Below are 18940 nucleotides of genomic sequence, written 5' to 3' on the forward strand. Positions count from 1 at the left end.
GAGTGTGACTGCAGCTGGTAAAACATTTCTGGGAAGTAACAGCGATGGAGTAGTAAAGAATTGGTGAGGTTTGAAAGCAGTTGCTGAGTTGGTAGAGAACTACTGCAATTGGGTCAGTGCTATTGAAGCAGGCATAAGATCACTGAAGTTAACGAACTGTGACTGAGGTGGGTAAAATTTTGCCGAAGATGGCGTAATGTTTTACTGAAACTGAAAACTTGATGCTGAAGATGCTACAGTTACCATGAAATTGAGACTGTCGCCCAGAATAGTAAACTACATAGTTGCAGCACCTCTGTCTACGGATCGCGATGTTGTTGACTGACGCACCCGATCTCCTGTCTCCTCTCGTTTGTTCCTCACACGATCCACTGAGACAGAACGTCGTCTCCATGACAACCAACCGACTCACCGCGAACCTCTAAGACCAGACCAACCACCCGCTTCAGCTTCCGGTTTCAATTCCTCGCCTCGTCCAGTGGGCGGGGCCATTGGGCATCTGGTGGGACCTGGGTCCTGTAGGCGGGGCCTAGGCTGGCGGTGAGATCCAGTGAAAGGTGTTGGACGGTGGAAGGTAAACTGTCTGTTTTGGGTTAAATTAAATTTAAATCGGTGATGTTGGAACCTGGAGACAGGCATAACTAAGCCCCGGGTACCGATTTCCAATTGGCGTCCTGTCGGTCTCGGTGCTAGTCCTTGGCTCCAGCCTGGCAGGGCCTCCCCCAGCCCCGTCTCCTTACTCAGCCTCCCTGCTGTTAAAGTCCCCTCCATGCATGTTATCAAGGCAGTCTGCCTTGTCCTCAAGCCTTTCTCCTGGGCAGCAATATCCGTTGCGGCCTCCTCGTGAGTTCTGCGCCGTCCCAAGTACTAGTCTACATCTGCCAATTTGATTAAGGCTTCGAAGCGATAACCAGAAATGGCCTAACGCTGTTGAAACTACCAAGGCTGCAGTTCTTAAATTTCTGCTCCAGAACCGGTGACAACCCAGGCAAACTTCTTCAGAGCCGCACACCGGTATCAGTCAAATTGCTAATGTATGACCTGCTTACAAAAAGCAACTTAAATCCAATTCGGCCAATTAGTGCCACCTCCAAACAGCTTTTTTTGTGAAAATACGTCTCTAGGCCTTTTGAAGTGCAGTCACTTTTTAATGCGGGAAGTAAGGTAGCCAAAATGTGCACGAAAAGTTCCAACAAACTGCAATGTGCTTAATGTCTAAAAAGTCAGCGTTCCTGATACTAGTTGAGAGATTTTCTCCACAACACCTGTAGGAGTTCTTCAGGGTAGTTTTCTGGATCCAGCCATCTTCAGCTGTTTCATCATTGCCATTATCTTCATAATGAGGTCCATTTCCCCCTTTTTCCCTTTTAGCAGTTTGACCTGTTCCATGTGACTTTGAAGTAATGAGATGGAATCTTTAACATCCACCTGAAAGTGTAGCCACCGTGTCAGTTTGGTACTCGATGAGAACCGAAGGAACAGCGGATGCTGAAAACCAGAATCGAAAACAGAAATTGCAGGAAAGGCTCAGCAGGCCTGGCAGTATCCGTGGAGAGAAATCAGAGTTAATGTTTCAGGTCCACTGCCCTTCCATTCTTGCAATCTCTCTTTTTGTTTCAGTTTTGTACTTATTTGAAAGGCAGCACTTCTCATTGTATGGCATATATAGGATAACATTGTATATAAACATTATTTTTAATTGTATTGTTACACTATTCTATTCTGAAGAAGGGTCACCAAACTCGAAACATTAACTCTGCCTTCTCTCTATAAATGCTGCCAGACTCCTGGGTTTTACCAGCAATTTCTGATTTTTTACTTTTCATTGTACCATGTTTGTTTCGTAATGTATTGATGTGTGAGCTTAATTTGTGTGCAATTGTTCTGGAGCAGAACTTGAACCGAGTATCTTCTGACTCAAATACCTAGTGGTATTATAACTGGAGTGTTAATCCAGAAACCAAGAAAACATTCAGGGTTCAAATCCCACCAAGACAGATGGTGGAATTTGAATTCAATTAAAAAAATCTGAAATTAGGAATTTAGTGATAACCATGTATTCGTTGCTGATTGTTGGACAAACCCATCTGTTTCACTAAAGGTCTTTAGGGAAGGAAACAGCCAATCTTACCTGGTCTGGGCCACATGTGACTCCACACCCACAGCAATGTAGTTGACTTTCAACTGTCCTCTGGGCAACTGGGATGGGCAATAAATGTTACCTAAAAGCACCGCCCTCATCCCGTGAATGAATAAAGAAAAAAAAAATTCAAAACCAATGAAAGGTACTGACAAGAAGCATTTAATCAGCAACAATGTACTCACTGATGCTCAATTTGGCTTCTGTTAGGACTAATTTGTTCCAAGCCTAACTACAGTCTCGGCTCAAACATGGACTAAAGAACTGATGGCCAGACGTAAAGTGAGAGTGACTGCCTTTGACATTAGGGTAGTGTTTATCTGAATAAGGTCTCAAGGAACCTAACAACATTGAAATTGTTGGGAATTGGTCCAAAACACTTCACTTATTGAAGTTATACATGATACAAAGGAATAAAGCAAAGAATTGCAGATGTTGAAAATCTGAAACAAAAACAGAAATTGCTGGAGAAACCCAGCAGGTCTGGCAGCATCAGTGGAGAGAAAGCAGGGTTAACATTTAGAGTTGAGTGACACTTCTTCAGAACTGGTAATAGTTAGGAAGAGGTGGTCTATATACTGAAGGCAGGGTGGGGGAAGGAGTAAACGGATAGGCAGAGATGAAGCCCAGAGACAGAACGACTGTTGGATGTCAAAAGGATGGATCAGCATTACCAGAGAGAAAGCATACCACGGAAGGAGGTTGTCAAGTTCTGAAACACGGTATTGAGTCTGGAAGGCTACAAGGTCCCCAAGTGGAAAATGAGATGAGATAAGCTTTCAAGAAAGGAATTTGGTTATGGTTGGAGGGTGTCGAACCTGTCGCCCTCTGCAGAATTTCATCAGAGTAGTTTTCTGGATCCAGCCATCTTCAGCTGTTTCATCATTGCCATTATTTCCATAATGATGTCCATTTTCCCCTTCTTTTCCCTGTTAGCAGTTTGTCCTGTTCCGTGTGACTTTTGATTAATCTTACAAACATATTTTATTTCAGCATAAAGGCTAGTCGAAATAGTGAACCCGTACCTGGGTTTGTGCAGAAGATCTGAAGATAGAAATAAAATACTTAAGCATCTTCCATACTGCTTCCTAAAGGATTTTTAAAAAAACAGTAGAACAGTGAAAAGCACCAAAATATGGAATTATTGCAACAGCGAGATAGAAAACGGCCTGGAACTAAACTGAGTATTTCATGATTTTAAATAGTGTTGGTGGGTTGTTCTACTCACTAACCAATGTTGAGCAATGCAAGCTGAAGCAACGACATCGGCTAAAGTATGGAACTGACATAAAATCAGTGTTGTATGTTGATTGATTTAACAATATGTCTGGTCTGCATATTTTAAGCAGCCAACAAGTTAGTGCACTAAGCCTTTTAGCATGATGCCATCTGGCACACCTTGTGCTAGAAGTATGAATGCAGTCCTTGGATAACATTTTTGATTCCAAATAGAACTCAAAGCAACCTAAAAATGGCCATTACCTTGCTTAATTTTTCACCCAAATATTTTAAAGTTATTTTGATAATTAGTTTCAAGAAGTCACCAGGTTGCGGATTCTATCAGCAAATGCTTCAGGATGGTCTGTTGATATATTTTTTGCAGTGACTAATACTTTTTTGCTCAAGCCTCTTACGTAAATGTTCGTATGTTTTTACTGTTGATAAACTACAGTAAACGTTGTGCCATCTGACACTCTACCAACCAAAATTCTCTAGTAAACAGAATTTCTGACAGCTCAATTTTCTTTTCATAAACTGGTCACTTGCATTGTTCAGACTAAAAAAAACTAATAACAGAAATAGTGGATTGTAAATTGCAGAAGTTGTTCTTAAACTTTGCACTGAAATTAACAAAATGTTGAGTCAGTTTTGATTATTGAGCCTGAACAAAGGTATACTTAGCAATTGACAGTCTGATGTTTTAAGTATCCAGTCTGAAAGTAGGGATGCAAGTTATGGTGTCATTCTAGTCTTCAGTTGTGGGGATTTTATTGTGCTGCCCTGTTGTCTGGAACATTTGCCTCGCATGGTGTTTCCCTTTTCCCTCAAAGATATTGGAACACCTTATATTGTGTCTGAAGTAATGTATTTCTGGTTAAACAGCATTTTTGATTGACGGCCATCACTATCCATACCCCAAACATGCTGGGTAACAAATATTTTATATAGATTTTTAAAATTTCCCTGATGAAATCCAAGTCCCCAGTAAGGTTAAGCAATTTGTGTGATATGGAAAATATTCTCATGCCAGTCTAATTAGCAGTTTTGTATTGGAATACATTTATTTATGAAAAATCCAATTATTGATTTTTTAACTATTTTAGAAATAACTATATAATCTTTAATTTATTCTTTAATGGGATGTGGGCATTGCTGGATAGACCAACAGTTAATGCTCATCACTAATTTCCCTCGAGAATCTGGGGGTGAGTCAGTTTCTTGAGCTGCTGTATTTTATTTGGTGTAGGTACCATCCACAGTGTTCATGACTTGTGTGTCCCTTCAGAGATACTCCAGGGCTAGCTTGTATGATGACTGAATCATGGAATGCAATGTGAATCAAGAGGTCAGTAACACATTGGAAAATTAATTTTCCAGTTAAATAGAAGAAAACAGAAAATGGATTACAATGTGTCCAATAACAGTAACGTAAAGTAGGCTCCTGGGGTACTCCATAAATAGGAAGAATCCATATGTATTGTTTAATGTGTTGACATCATCACGTAATAGTTAAGCTTTATCTGAAACATTTCTCTAGCAGGGCAGATTGCACAGAAAACATGAAGGCTGTTATCCTGGCTGCTGGCTATGGTACCAGATTGAACCGTGACCTACAGAATGATAGCAGTGGTTGTTTCAAGCATCTCTGTGGCATTCCCAAACCCCTTCTACCAGTAGGAAATAAGGCACTTATCAGTCATTGGATGGCAGCATTGGACAAGATTGACAGCATTGATGAAGTTTATGTTATTGTATGTTTACATCTTTTAATCTTTCTTTTTGAAAATGCACAGCTTTAATTGTGTTAAGTGCTTTCAGCTACAGTTATGAACTGGATTTGATTATCTAGGGCATAATTTCAAAGTTTGCAGATAACACAAAACTTGAAAATGTGAAAATGAATCTAATAGATTTCAGTAAGACATACAGTACACTTGTGGAACTGAATTCAGAAGAATATAACATGTTTCAACTTATTAACAAAAATTAGAAAAGGTAATAGACTTTGGTGCTTCTGTTCTATAGTGGTATTGAAATACCGCACTAGAATTAGAGATTTTGATTGAACAACTTAAGATTTTATTAATGATCTTTGACACGATTGAAATTGTAAATCCATGCGACATTCAAAATGATTTTGAATTTAAAGATGCATAGGATAGGTGAGGAAAAAGAAATTAACCAAATTTTCCTTGTGGTTTGTGTATACCAAATGCTAATATCAACACTGATTTATTTTGTGGTAAAGATAGACATTTTTTCTCATTCACCAGTGCATCAAAACAGAAAGCAAATAAACAGGAAAATGTTGGTGTGGGAGGAACAGAATGAAACTTCAACTTGTGTGATTGTGGCCTATTTTATAGATTATAGAACATTACAGCACAGTACAGGCTCTTCGGCCCTCGATGCTGTGCCGACCTGTCAAACCGATCTCAAGCCCATCTAACCTACACTATTCCTTGTACGTCCATATGCTTGTCCAATGACGACTTAAATGTACCTAAAGTTGGCGAATCTACTACCATTGCAGGCAAAGCGTTCCATTCCCTTACTACTCTCTGAGTAAAGAAACTACCTCTGACATTTCTCCTATATCTTTCACCCCTCAATTTAAAGCTATGCCCCCTCGTGCTCGCCGTCACCATCCTAAGAAAAAGGCTCTCCCCATCCACCCTATCTAACCCTCTGATTATTTTATATGTTTCCATTAAGTCACCTCTCAACCTTCTTCTCTCTAATGAAAACAGCCTCAAGTCCCTCAGCCTTTCCTCGTAAGACCTTCCCTCCATACCAGGCAACATCCTAGTAAATCTCGTCTGCACCCTTTCCAAAGCTTCCACATCCATCTTATAATGCGGTGACCAGAACTGTACACAATACTGCAAGTGCGGCTGCACCAGAGTTTTGTACAGCTTCACCATAACCTCTTGGTTCCGGAACTCGATCCCTCTCTTAATAAAAGCTAAAACACTGTATGCCTTCTTAACAGCCCTGTCAACCTGGGTGGCAACTTTCAAGGATCTGTGTACATGGACACCGAGATCTCTCTGCTCATCTACACTGCTAAGAATCTTACCATTAGACCTGTATTTTGCCTTCCGGTTACTCCTACCAAAGTGCATCACCTCAAACTTGTCTGCATTAAACTCCATTTGCCCCCTCTCAGCCCAGCTCTGCAGCTTATCTATGTTTCTCTGCAACCTACAGCATCCTTCATCACTATCCACAACTCCACCGACCTTAGTGTCGTCTGCAAATTTACTAACCCATCCTTCTACGCCCTCATCCAGGTCATTTATAAAAATGACCATCAGCAGTGGACCCAACACCGACCCTTGCGGTACACCACTAGTAACTGGTCTCCAGGATGAACATTTCCCATCAACTACCACCCTCTGTCTTCTTTCAGCAAGCCAATTTCCGATCCAAACTGCTATATCTCCCACAATTCCATTCCTCCGCATTTTGTACAATAGCCTATTGTGGGGAACCTTATTGAACGCCTTGCTGAAATCCATGTACACCACATCAACCGGTTTACACTCATCTACCTGTTTGGTCACCTTCTCAAAGAACTCAATAAGGTTTGTGAGGCAGGACATTCCCTTCACAAAACCATGCTGACTATCCCTAATCAATTTATTCTTTCCTAGATGATTATAAATCCTATCCCTTATAACCTTTTCCAACACTTTACCAACAACTGAGATAAGGCTCACTGGTCTATAATTACCAGGGTTGTCTCTACTCCCCTTCTTGGACAGGTGAACCACATTTGCTATCCTCCAATCATCTGGCACTATTCCTGTAGACAATGACGAGTTAAAGATCAATGCCAAAGGCTCGGCACTCTCCTCCCTGGCTTCCCAGAGGATCCGAGGATAAATCCCATCCGGCCCAGGGGACTTATCTATCTTCACCCTCTGAAGGATTTCTAATACCTCTTCCTTGTGAACCTCAATCCCGCCTAGTCTAGTAGCCTGTACCTCAGTATTCTCCTCGACAACATTGTCGTTTTCTAGAGTGAATACTGCTGAAAAATATTCATTTAGCGCTTCCCCTATCTCATCTGACTTCACACACAACTTACCACACTTTTGTCTTCTTTGCAAAAGAAAGTAAAATTTAAAACTGATCTTTAAAACACATAATGAGCAGACACTACAATGGTATCATTCTCTTGGTTATTGTTAGTAATTGCTAACTAATAATAATCTTTGCAGACAAATGATCTTTATTATGTGAAATTTGAAGAATGGGCAAAGGAGTTTCAACTAGTTAAAGTTCTAAATGATGGAACAAAAAACAATGAAGTAAGTGATAGAACTTCAATAGTCTCGATATATAATATATAAAGACGAACATTTTCAGTAATGTTAGATCATTAGTAAGAATTACGTTTAACTTTCAGACAAAGTTAAATTTCAGCTGATTAAGATTTTTGTTTAATTGCATTGTAAAAGTTCAGTCCATTTGTTAGGAAATGTGAATACAGAATATAAGCAATGATTGAAGTAAGATTCTTTACTATAAAAGGTCTTGACTGCACTTCATTTTAGTTTCCAGACCTGGTCCGTACAAATATACAGGTAACACCTTGGTAGAACTTAACAAAATTGTAACAGTTTATAACTTGATTTGAAAATAACAAACTGAGATTGAATTGTAGATCATTGATTCTGCCTTGAAATGCACTTGTATATTCTATTATTACTTTAAGTTTTATTTTCCGATTTGTAATTCTGTCCTATGGTGTGGTTTAGTGTTATTTCTGAAATAACTGAATGTGGTAGTTTCAAGCATATCAGCTAAAGGAGGAGCTTATTTTATTGGTATTAAATCAGTAATGGAGACGAGGGTTTCTTGCAATAGTTGCATTTAACAGCTGTAAATTTTAAATTAAGAATAATTTAAAAGGAATTTAGCTAGACCTCAACCAAAATTATTGTGCAGGGAAGCTTTTCTCAAAGTCTCACTGTGGAAATTTATTAATTTTTTTTATTAAATGCATTCAAAACTTGGAGAATAAAACAATTTATATTTTGCAGGCTTGAGTTATTTAAAATAAAGTGAAAGCTGTAATTCAATGTTCTGAACAGTTTCAAAAATTACTTCTCCCCACAGGAACGGTTGGGTGCCATAGCTTGTCTTCAACTTGCCATTACTCAGTTTAACATTAATGATCATGTATTGATCCTAGGAGGGTAAGTAATCATGTAAATAGACAGTAAAGGCTAAACAAAATAGTGGTAATAAATGCGTAATATATACAGTATATATGTATAGTAAGGTAAAAACAAGTTGTAAATAGAAAGGATATTCAATTTTAAAATAAATATTTCAATATGTTTCTCTATAGCTCATGCAATAATGAGCATTGACCTGTAATATTGATTCAAATGAAAGAAAAGAACAATTCATCAGGCTGCAATTTTATATTGTTGCTTCCTTGTTTATCCTTTAAGGAACCTGTCTAGTCTTTATCCCTATATCCACTATGTGTTTAGCTAAATTGGCATCCCATAAACTGCTATTCATAATCACGTCTATCTGTCATTTTCATTTTAATTTCTTTTTATTCTTCTCATTATCTTTTGTGTCACAATCAATGGTTAGTATGTCATTTCAAGTATCTTTGCTTGGCCGTAGGATTAATTTTAGTTACCTTATTCTTCCACTAAGGTGGAGAAAGCAATATGTCTGTTCTGCATATTTTAAGCAGCCAACAAGTTAGTGCCCTAAGCCCTACAGCATATAATTCTCCTTTTTCCAAACCCACTATTTTATTTTACTTTTCCAGATTTTGTTTCACATTTAATCATACAAATCTTCAAAGCTGCAAAGTGTTTTTCCAAGGTTTGCTAATTCTGCCACATTTGCCAGTAATCTGAATTACAGCATTGAAATGCCAAAAAGAGAGTCATACAGCATGAAAACAGACCCCTTTGGCCCAACTCATCCATGCTGACCAAATTTCCTAAACTGAACTAGCCCTATTTGCCTGCTTTGGCCCATATTCCTCTGGACCTTTCCTGTCCACGTACCTCTCCATATGTTTTTTAAAAGTTGTAATTGTACCCACCTCTACCAATTTCTCTGGTAGTTCATTCCATATATGCACCACCCACTGCGGGAAAATATTGCCCCACAGCTGCCTTTTAATTCTTTCACTCTCTCGTCACTGTACCCACCAGTTTTGGATTCCCCTACCGTTGGGGAAAAGGCCTTGGCTATTTTCATTATCTATGCCCCTCATGATTTTATAAACCTCTATAAGGTCACTTCTTGGTCTCTTATATTCTAGGGAAAAAAAAGGTCCCAGCCTTTCCAGCTTCTCCTTATAACTTGAACCTTCCAGTTTCAGTAACGTCCTTTTAAATCTTGTTGCACCCTTTCCACTTCATTAACATCCTTCCTATAGCAGGATGACCAGAATTGTGTGCAGTATCCCAAATATAGCCTTACCAATGTCTTGTACAGCTGTTACATGATGTCTCAACTCCTATACTCCATTCTCTGACAAAGGCAAGCGTGTCAAACATCACCTTCACCACCCTGCCTATCTGTGATGCTACTTCCAAGGTACTATGTACTTGCACCCCTCGGTATCTCTGTTTGACAACACTCCACAGGGCCTTACCATTAATTATAAGAACTACCCTCTTTGACTTAGCAAAATGCAATACCTCGCTTTTGTCTGAATTAAACCACGGCTGTCATTCTTCGACGACTGGACCAGTCGATCAAGATCCAATTACTCCTTAGATTCTTCTTCACCGCTTACTAAACCACCAATTTTGGTGTCATCCATAAATGTACTAACCAGGCCACCTATATTCTCGTTCAAATCATCTATATAAATGATGAACAACAGTGGAACCAGCACTGATTCTTGTGGTGTGCTGCTGGTCATAGGCCTCCAGTGTGAACAACTCTGTCCCACCATGCTCTGTCTTCTACCCTCAAGCCAATTTTGTGTACAATTGGCTAATTCTCCCTGGATTCTGTGATCTCACCTTACTAACCAGTCGACAATGTGGAAACTTGTAAAAAGCCTTGCTTAAGTCTTTGTAGATAATATCTTCTGCTCTGACCTCATCAATCTTTTTGATTATGTCCTCAAAAAAACTCATTCAAGTTTGAGAGATGTGATTTCCCATGCACAAAGCCATGCTGAATATCCCTAATCACTCCTTGCTTCTCGAAATGCAAGTAGATCCTGTCTCTTAGAATCCCCTACAACAACTTATCTGCTACTGATGACTCCTGTAGTTTATACTCTATTTCTTCCAGAGCAAGGAAAAACCTTAAAATTTCCTTTTAGGCGTGCTTGTGAATGTCAGGGATGAATTGAAATTTCCACTGGTCAGTGAATTGACAACAAGGAGCTTGAAATTAGGATTATTTTTTAAAAAATCATTAGAGTGATTAAAAGAATTGTTCTCATGGAAAAGCATAATTCTAATGTGAATTGTTTTATCATTGATTATTGCAGAAAAAATGTTAAAGACTAAAACATTAAGACATGTAAGGTGTGATTAGTCTGATTAGCACGCAAAACAGTACTTTACTCTGTACATGTGACAACAATAAATCAAATCAAATCAAAAAAGTAGAAAGTGCAAGATAAGCTAGTTTCAAATTGGATGGTAAGTTTTGCAGAATGACCACTTGCATTGAAATATCTATAACTCTCAGGAGGATAAATCATTTATAAAGATTTCTTAAGTTGCAGTTCTATTACTTTTAACATTGAAGCCGCTTGGGATATTGTTCTGAGGCGCAGCCAAAAAATGAAACCATGCACAGGAAATATTTGGGTGATGGCAGAAACTTAGTCAAAGAGAGAGGCTTTGACGGTGGTCTTAAAGGTAGACAGGGAACTGGAACGGCAGAGATAAAGAGACCAAAGGTTTAATTGGGCTGTATTCCAAAGCATGGGGCTAAAGCTAGTGCTACTAACGATGGGGCATGCATAAAATACCAGAGTTAGAGCGTTGGGAGTAGGGAGTTGTAGAGATGGACCAGATTTCAGATATAGGAAAGAGAGGCTGAGGGAGAATTAAATGTGGATATGTGTATTTTTGATTGGAGAGCAAAAAGTGTCCAGGATCCAACGTGGGTCAGTAGGGATTTGGGTGATGAATTAGATTTGCTTAGTTAGGCGACAGGATGTGTAATTTAGAATGAACTGAAATTTTATGCAAGATGGAAAATGGGAAAAGTTGTAGTAATTGAGAGTGGAGGTGATAAATATGATAAATTTAGTTTACTTTGTTGAAGTTCTAATACTGTCTTGTATGTTTTGATTACTACTTTGACAATGCTTTTTTTTTCAGTGACACTTTATTCTATGAAGACTTCAGCCTATCTGTTGTTCTTGCACGATTTGCTGAATTGCAGAGTACTAATTGCGACAGCAATTTGGTTCTGTCTTACTTTTGCAAAGATGAAGGTCAATCCATAATTTATTACAAAGTTATTTTATTTACTGAACTGATTTTTGGGTAAAATAATCTACCATAGCTTTTCCCCTCAGCAGAAACGACAAAGTTTGGCATTTTAGAAACTGATGAAAACTTCCAAGTAACTGCATTTAAAGAGAAACCCCGCTCAACTGAAACAACATCTCGCAGAGCTGTAAGATTTTTACCTTAGCTTTGTCTTTTTTTTGACCACACATTATATACAGTTATAAAATGTCTTCAAAAGCATCATTTATACTAAAGCATAATCTTGTTGTACTGAGGTAACTTTTTCCAATATTTGATTTATTATGGGCAGTCTATTTAACATTGTAAATACAAATTGTACTAGGAAATAGTAATCTAAATTACGAATTCAATTTGCACTTAATCTTCTGTCTTCCAGTGCCCATGCTTCTATATATATTCAAAAAACACAATACCTTTGATTGCAAAATTTCTTCAAGAGAAACAGGTAAGTATTAAGCTAAACTTCGCTAAAAATAAAACCTTGATCAGTTCATTAGAAATTACTACAATGGGACCAGGAGTAGAAACATCAGGATGTGTCATTTAACACGTTGATATAAAATTGTATCAAGGTCCATTTAATTACTAATGGATAATTTAAATATTTTATGCAACGTATAATTTTCTACAAGTACTTAATCCTACAAAAGAGGCAAGAGGATGATGGATTGATTATGTATGTATTTGATCAATATTTTGTATTTAAATGTCGTGCTTTAATTTGGAATTCTAAGTGTGGATGTTTTCTGATATAGAAACAGAACTTTATACAGCATTTTTCAAAAAGCATGCTTCAGGTGCTTCACAGATTATTTCAATTGTATTAATTTAGTCATTCTTGTAATGTGAGCAAGTTAAATGATGCTGTATTTATACTCTTGGAACAAATGCCTGGCAAAGTGCTTGTAGATCTAATACATTCGACAACTGCACTTTTTTTTGTTTGTTTGTTTGTTCATTGTCACTATAATCTATCTACTTCTCTGGTTTTCTTCAGACACCCTCAGGCCATGTCTCACTGTTAAGCATTCATCTGATTTTTGTTCTTCACTTTCTGTTTTTACCCTTAATTTCTCCTTTAGTTATTGCTAGGACCAGGCTGTCAGGTCTATGATTCCAATGACTGGGCTTAGCTATCTCTCTCGATCAGTACTTAGCAACATGTAGATTTCTAGACTTGTGCTTTTGATCACATCTGCCCATGTGTCCTTTTGTCCATCCAGGTTATTCTGAGCATTCTGCACTGTACCCACATTTCAAAACCTCGTTTACAATCGAACCTCCTATATCAATTGAGTGCAGCATTCCATGTTAATGATTGTACATGATATGAAGATTCAAGCTAATGCTTTTGAACTGACAAGCAGTACTTAAGTCATGCTTTCTCTGTAGCTCAACTAACCTGGATTTTATTTTTTGATGTAACTTTGGTATTTTATCTTCGAGCCAAGATGCTTCAAATTGTCCAATGTCACTGTCTAAGCGCTTATAATCTTGACTTTTCCATTGTCATTTAGAGCCATAATGCTTGGTTATTGCCTCATGTATGCTAAGGTCAAGAGACTTTAAGGCTGAATTTTACTATTTGCAACTATAATAGGGTGAGCGAGTTTCATGGTATCCTGATGCCGTTACGCAGGTCGCGGTTTCTCTGCAATCTCCTCATTTTCACTTCATTATTTATGCAAGTGAGATGTTGGGTGCATTTCTCAATCTTGTGGTGAGAGCCAGCAGTTTCTACATCTCTGGCATCGTATGTAAAGCCTAGCTGCACACTGTTTCAGACACGGCAAGCCAGTGACATTGTGTTGCTTGATCCTGAACATTGAAAAATGTCTCAGAAGAAAAGCTAGCTTGACTGCTGTTTCAGAACACACATCTGGGACACTGGTACCAGATTAAATAAGAAGGCCGACGAAGGACCACCATAAGAGGCCACATTACTAGACATGGCCTTCCCTGACTCACTTGCAGCATGGATCAACGACCGTAGATGCTCAGCAGTGCCACAAGAAGTCTTGCGCAGTCTTCCACACTAAGTGTTACACCGCACTTGAAGGTCCAGCATTCAGTCTAACTGCTATTCTCCAACCCTAAGTATGAGCAATAATGTCCACTTAAGTGCTGACACTTACCTCATCACCTCAAGCAAATTATAAACCATAAAATGCACATCTCTGTGTCAGTGCAAAAACATCATGTATGGATACATGTGTCCCTGCTCATTGTGTCTTGGCAGAAGCATCTAAGTCACTGAGGAGCTCAAAGTGTTGAAGACCTGAGTGGTGTCTGGGTAGGACCTAGAACAGCCATGATGATCTATTGAGCCTGCAGTTTTGCCGATCCTAAGTTGCGTGGACAAATAGGTGAAGATCATGGCCATGGAGCATGGAGGGACATTGTGCAGAAGAAGCGGTTGCATGAAGTCTAGGATAGACATGTGACAATCTGCAGTTATCAGGTACCCATTTAGTTTTACCTAACACACTTTTCCACTACCTAGCTTCTTATGAGGTGCAATGTAAATAGGGCAAGTTGGGTATTAGTAATATGAAAATGCATGGAAATAAGATAGTCAATAGTCAAAGGTGAGATTTACCTTCCAGGGGGAACTGGAGTCTGTTGTGTGCTCTGCTTCATGGAGACTTGGCTCACACCTGCCATTCAGACTGTGCCCTACAAGCTGATGGCTTCTCCGTACATCGCATAGACTACATGGGCGTCCTCGGGTAAGGAAAAGGGCAGTGCATTATGTTTCCTAATCAACACCACCTGGTGCTCGGTCCTAGAATACCCTTACAGTGAAACACCATCCCTACTGTTTGCTGTGAGAGTTCACCTCAACCATCCTGTCAGCAGTCAACACACTTCCCCATGCGAATGTGAAGAAGGCACCAGACAAAATTTATAGTGCCACAAACACTCTAGAGATGAAATTCCCTGTGGCCCTATTCATCATGACCAGCGACTTCAACAAGTTAACATCAAGAGGGTGATGCCAAATTATCACCAACACATCTCCTGTCCCACCAGAGGATCGAACATCCTGGACCACTGCTACGCAACCATCAAAGATGCCTACCGCTTCATCCCCTGCCCACACTTGGAAAATCCAATCACAGTCTTACTCCTCCCAGCTTACAAGCAGAAGCTGAAATGGGAAGACCCTTTGCAAAAAGAAGTACAATGCTGGTCTGAGGCAACAGAAGACCATCTCTGGGAATTTTTGGAATCAGTGAACTGGACTGTAGTCAAGTACTTAGCAGGAAACTTAGATGAGTATGCCACCACCATCACAGACTTCATAAGCAAATGTGTGAAGGACTGTGTGCCAAAGAAGTCAATACAAACATTCCCCAACTGGAAACCTTGAATGAAATAGGAAATCAACTCACTGAAGACCAGGCGTGACGCATTCATGTCAGACAACTCTAGACCTATACCGAAAATCCAGGTATGACCTCCTCAAAACTATCAGGGATACCAAGAAGCAGTACAGGACCAAGTTAGAGACCCTAACCAACCGAGCAGACTGCTGCCGTCTTAGAAAGACCTGAACAACATTACGGGATACAAAATGAAGCAATGGGCCTAGACAGAATCCCTGTACAAGCACTTAGATCCTGTGCAGACCAACTGGTGAAGGTATTCACTCACTGAAATCTTCAACCTCTTCCTTCTACAAGCCAAAGTCCCCACCTGCTTCAAGAAGACCACCATCAATGCAGTACCTAAGAAAGCATGTGCAACATGCCTTAATGACTACCAGTGGTTCTGACCTTCACAATCATGCAGTGCTTTGAGAGGCTGGTCATGGCCCACATCCCCTGTAGCCTCCCAGCCTTCCTTGATCCCCTACAACTTGCCTACCAACACAACAGGTCCACAGGGAACACCATTTCCCTAGCCCTGCACTCATCCCTCAAACATCTGGACAAGGACACCTGCATCAGACTTCTGTTCATTGACTACAGCTCTGCCTTCAACACCATTATTCCCTGCAGACTGATTTCAAAACTCTGACCTTGCTCTCAGTTCAGCCCTCTCCAACTGGATCCTCAGCTTTCAGATCCACAGGCTGCAGTCAGTGATGATCAATAACTGCACCTCATCCACCGTGTTAGGACAGATATCCAACAATGACAAGTCAGAATACAGAAAGGAGATAGAGGGCTTGGTGATGTGGTGCAGTGAGATCCACCTCTCTCTCAATGTTGGCAAAACTAAAGAACTAATCATTCTTTTAAGAAAGAAAGAAGAACATGCTCTCATCTACATCAATGGAGCTGAAGTTGAGAGGGTGGAGAGCACCAAGTTCTTAGGAATGACAATGACTGACAATCTGTCCTGGACTTCACATGTAGATGCAATGGTCAAGAAGGCAACAATGCATTTTCTCCCTCGGGTAGCTCAGGAAATTTGGCATGCCCATAAGAACCCTTTTACAAATGTGCCATTGAAAGCATACTGTCAGGGTGCATAATGGCCTGGAATGGCAACTGCTGTGCCCAGGAACTTAACAAACTACAGAAGGTTGTGTGCTGTCATCACCTTTCATCCACGGACTCTATTTACATGGCTCATTGCTGTGGAAATGCTACCAATATGATCAAAGACCCATTATGCACTGGTAATGCTCTCCTACAACCATTTCCATCAGCAGAAAATACAGAAGCTTGAACACACACACTTGCAGGTTCAAGAACAGCTACCTCCTGGCTGTTATTACCTTGATGATTGGACTCTAGTGGGAATAATGTCGAGTTTGCCAGAGTGACGATAACCTACAACCTGTCCTGAACTTGCCATGTTGATGCAACAGTCAAGAAGGCACAACAATGACTCTTCATCCTCAGGTGGCTCAGGAAATAATGCTGATCTTGCTTATGTTGATCTTGCCTAGTGCATGCCTTGTGCGATGTAACCTGTTTTATTTTTCACCCTGTCATCTGTATGTCCTTGCTGCCTATGATCTGCCCGTACTGCTTGTAAACAAAGCTTTTTACTGTACTTAGGTACACATGACAATAAAGAAATCATTAAATCAAGTTCTGAAATCACCATCGAAGGTTGGACGGAAAAGTTTTTCTGAGGTCGAGAATTCTATTTTTTTCATTCCACAGTGGGGAGGGGAAAATGTCTGCCCTTTCTGTGGCCTGACATGGTTTCCAGCTGTTTTGTTATGGCCTGGTGTGATGTTGTCTACATACCAGAGATTCCTTATGCTGTTGCCTCCTATGATGCTGCTATATCTCTCTGGGATTGTTTTCATCATCCTCTGTCCCCCAGCATTAAACAACATGGTTGACAGAAGGCATCTCTGCCTGACTCTCACTCAAATTGGAATTGGCTTGTGTGTCTCTTGTCAACTATTTCCGAAGATTTTCCGTACAGATCTCTTACTGGCCATACAAGACAGATACTCCACAGTCTGTGTACATGCCTTCTATTAACATCATGCTGGACAATATTGAAAGCTTTTGAACAATTGATGAATTAATTAAAACTGGGCCCCTTGTTTAATGAGATTTCCCCATGGGATTTCTGAACTTAAAACATACCATGCCACCTGCATAAATTCGAATTTATTCAAAGATTCTGTGTATTATTTTCCTTTCACTCATTTTTCTTGGCAAACTGTGTTTATTTTGCCAGCTTATTTAACAATTACGTTAACAAAAGCATTTTATTCTTGATAGAATTCAACATTGGAAGAGAAGGATGCACCTGGTAACTTCTTACGTTGGGTCTACTCAAGGTGAGAGATTGCTTCAAGGAACTGTTATTTCATTTTTACTTCTGTGTTAGCTACTATGATTTTCTTTTCCTATTGCAGGAAACCAGTGTTTGTTCATCAAGTACGTGGCCGGTTTGATGTTGGAAATCTTCCGGCTTATATTGACTGTACCACATATTTCCAGAAGCACAGAAAGGAATTATTGATTTAAGTAACTTGCAGTTTTCCAAAGGATTTAAAAGCTCTGGAGAACGAGCCTTGTACAGCATCTGTACTTCTTCTTAATGTTTTCCAAGGAGAAACTGGTTAATGTTTTTATTTAGAAAAAGCTCTAACCATACATTTAATTCCTAATCCTGCATACAGAATTAAGGTTTGAATTATTGCTTTTTAAAAAAGAACTTCTATTTTACTAGGATAAATCAATGAATGAAAGTACAGCTACAATGTATGAAAGTAGGTAATATCCATGAACATTCCAGAACAATGTTACTTTATTAAAAATAAAGTAACAATTTTTAAAATAATTCAGCTAAAAGACACCCTAAAACGAGTTAAAGTCTTTATATAGCAACTGCATGAAAAAATGGTGAAGTTAAACTTTCTAATATTTGCAGTCACACATAGAGCGCATCACAGAGAAATCAGTTTGTTGGACTGATGTAAAGTTCCGGAATATGATAGCTTAAATGGTCTCATTTTGTACTATAAACTTACAAGTGTTAGAGGTCAAGCATGTTAAAGTAGCCTAAAAGAATACAGAGAAGTTAAAAAAACACTAGCTTTTTAAAGATAGTAGGAACTGCAGATGCTGGAGTATCTGAGATAACAAGGTGCAGAGCTGGATGAACATAGCCGGTCAAGCAGCGTCAGAGGAGCAGGAAAGCTGACATTTTGGGCCTGGACCCTCCTTTTAGAAAAACCCGGAAGGGTGTTCTGAATAAATGGGGGGTGGGGTGGGGTGGGGAAGGCAGATAGAAGACGGATAGAGGAGAATCCTCTATCCATCTCCCCCCCCTCTCTATTTATTTCAGAATCCCCTTCCCCTTCCCTGAAGGGGGGTCCAGGCCCAAAACATCAGCCTTCCTGCTCCTCTGATGCTGCTTGACCTGCTGTGTTCATCCAGCTCTACGTCTTGTTATTCCTAGCTTTTTAAATTTTGTAATTATAAAGTTAACTGCAGTCATAACATTTACACACTCCTGTGCATCAATCTCAGTAATTTTAAGAATAAATTTACCAATTTAAGATGGTAAAGTTAAGTGAGTTGAGGAATTCTGGAGCCAAGGATTGAGTCAAATCAAAGAAGTTACATTTCTTTCTAATTTTAAGGAACCTTTGTCA

At 39.4% G+C, this 18940-nt stretch overlaps 2 protein-coding genes across 5 annotated transcripts in view; one reads left to right on the plus strand and one right to left on the minus strand.

The window, feature by feature from the left end:
* ankar (ankyrin and armadillo repeat containing) overlaps positions 1–1033 on the minus strand; it is a 105601-nt gene extending 104568 nt beyond the window's left edge. Inside the window, exon 1 of the mRNA XM_059647178.1 lies at positions 331–1033. The gene's annotated coding sequence lies outside the window, so the exon portion shown is untranslated. The remainder of the gene's footprint in view (positions 1–330) is intronic.
* On the plus strand, positions 325–18472 carry zgc:136439 (uncharacterized protein LOC678627 homolog). Of its 4 annotated transcripts, XR_007247963.2 has the most exons (10): positions 325–574; positions 4899–5112; positions 7588–7677; positions 8489–8568; positions 11704–11819; positions 11907–12004; positions 12236–12304; positions 14099–14320; positions 17559–17617; positions 17696–17748. XR_007247963.2 is itself a non-coding variant. In XM_048534956.2 (9 exons), the coding sequence occupies exons 2-9, from the start codon at positions 4921–4923 to the stop codon at positions 17805–17807; spliced, it is 816 nt and encodes a 271-aa protein (XP_048390913.1). In that variant the 5' UTR covers positions 330–574; positions 4902–4920; the 3' UTR covers positions 17808–18472. The 4 variants fall into 4 exon arrangements, 3 of the variants coding, with proteins under 3 accessions (XP_048390913.1, XP_048390915.1, XP_048390912.1); XM_048534956.2 differs by lacking the exon at positions 14099–14320 and having other exon boundaries at positions 330–574; positions 4902–5112; positions 17696–18472; XM_048534955.2 differs by lacking the exon at positions 14099–14320 and having other exon boundaries at positions 331–574; positions 17696–18472.
* Positions 18473–18940: the final 468 nt, after the last annotated feature.

Source organism: Stegostoma tigrinum, chromosome 7 (genome assembly GCF_030684315.1).
Source record: "Stegostoma tigrinum isolate sSteTig4 chromosome 7, sSteTig4.hap1, whole genome shotgun sequence".
Classification (NCBI taxonomy): Eukaryota; Metazoa; Chordata; class Chondrichthyes; order Orectolobiformes; family Stegostomatidae; genus Stegostoma; species Stegostoma tigrinum.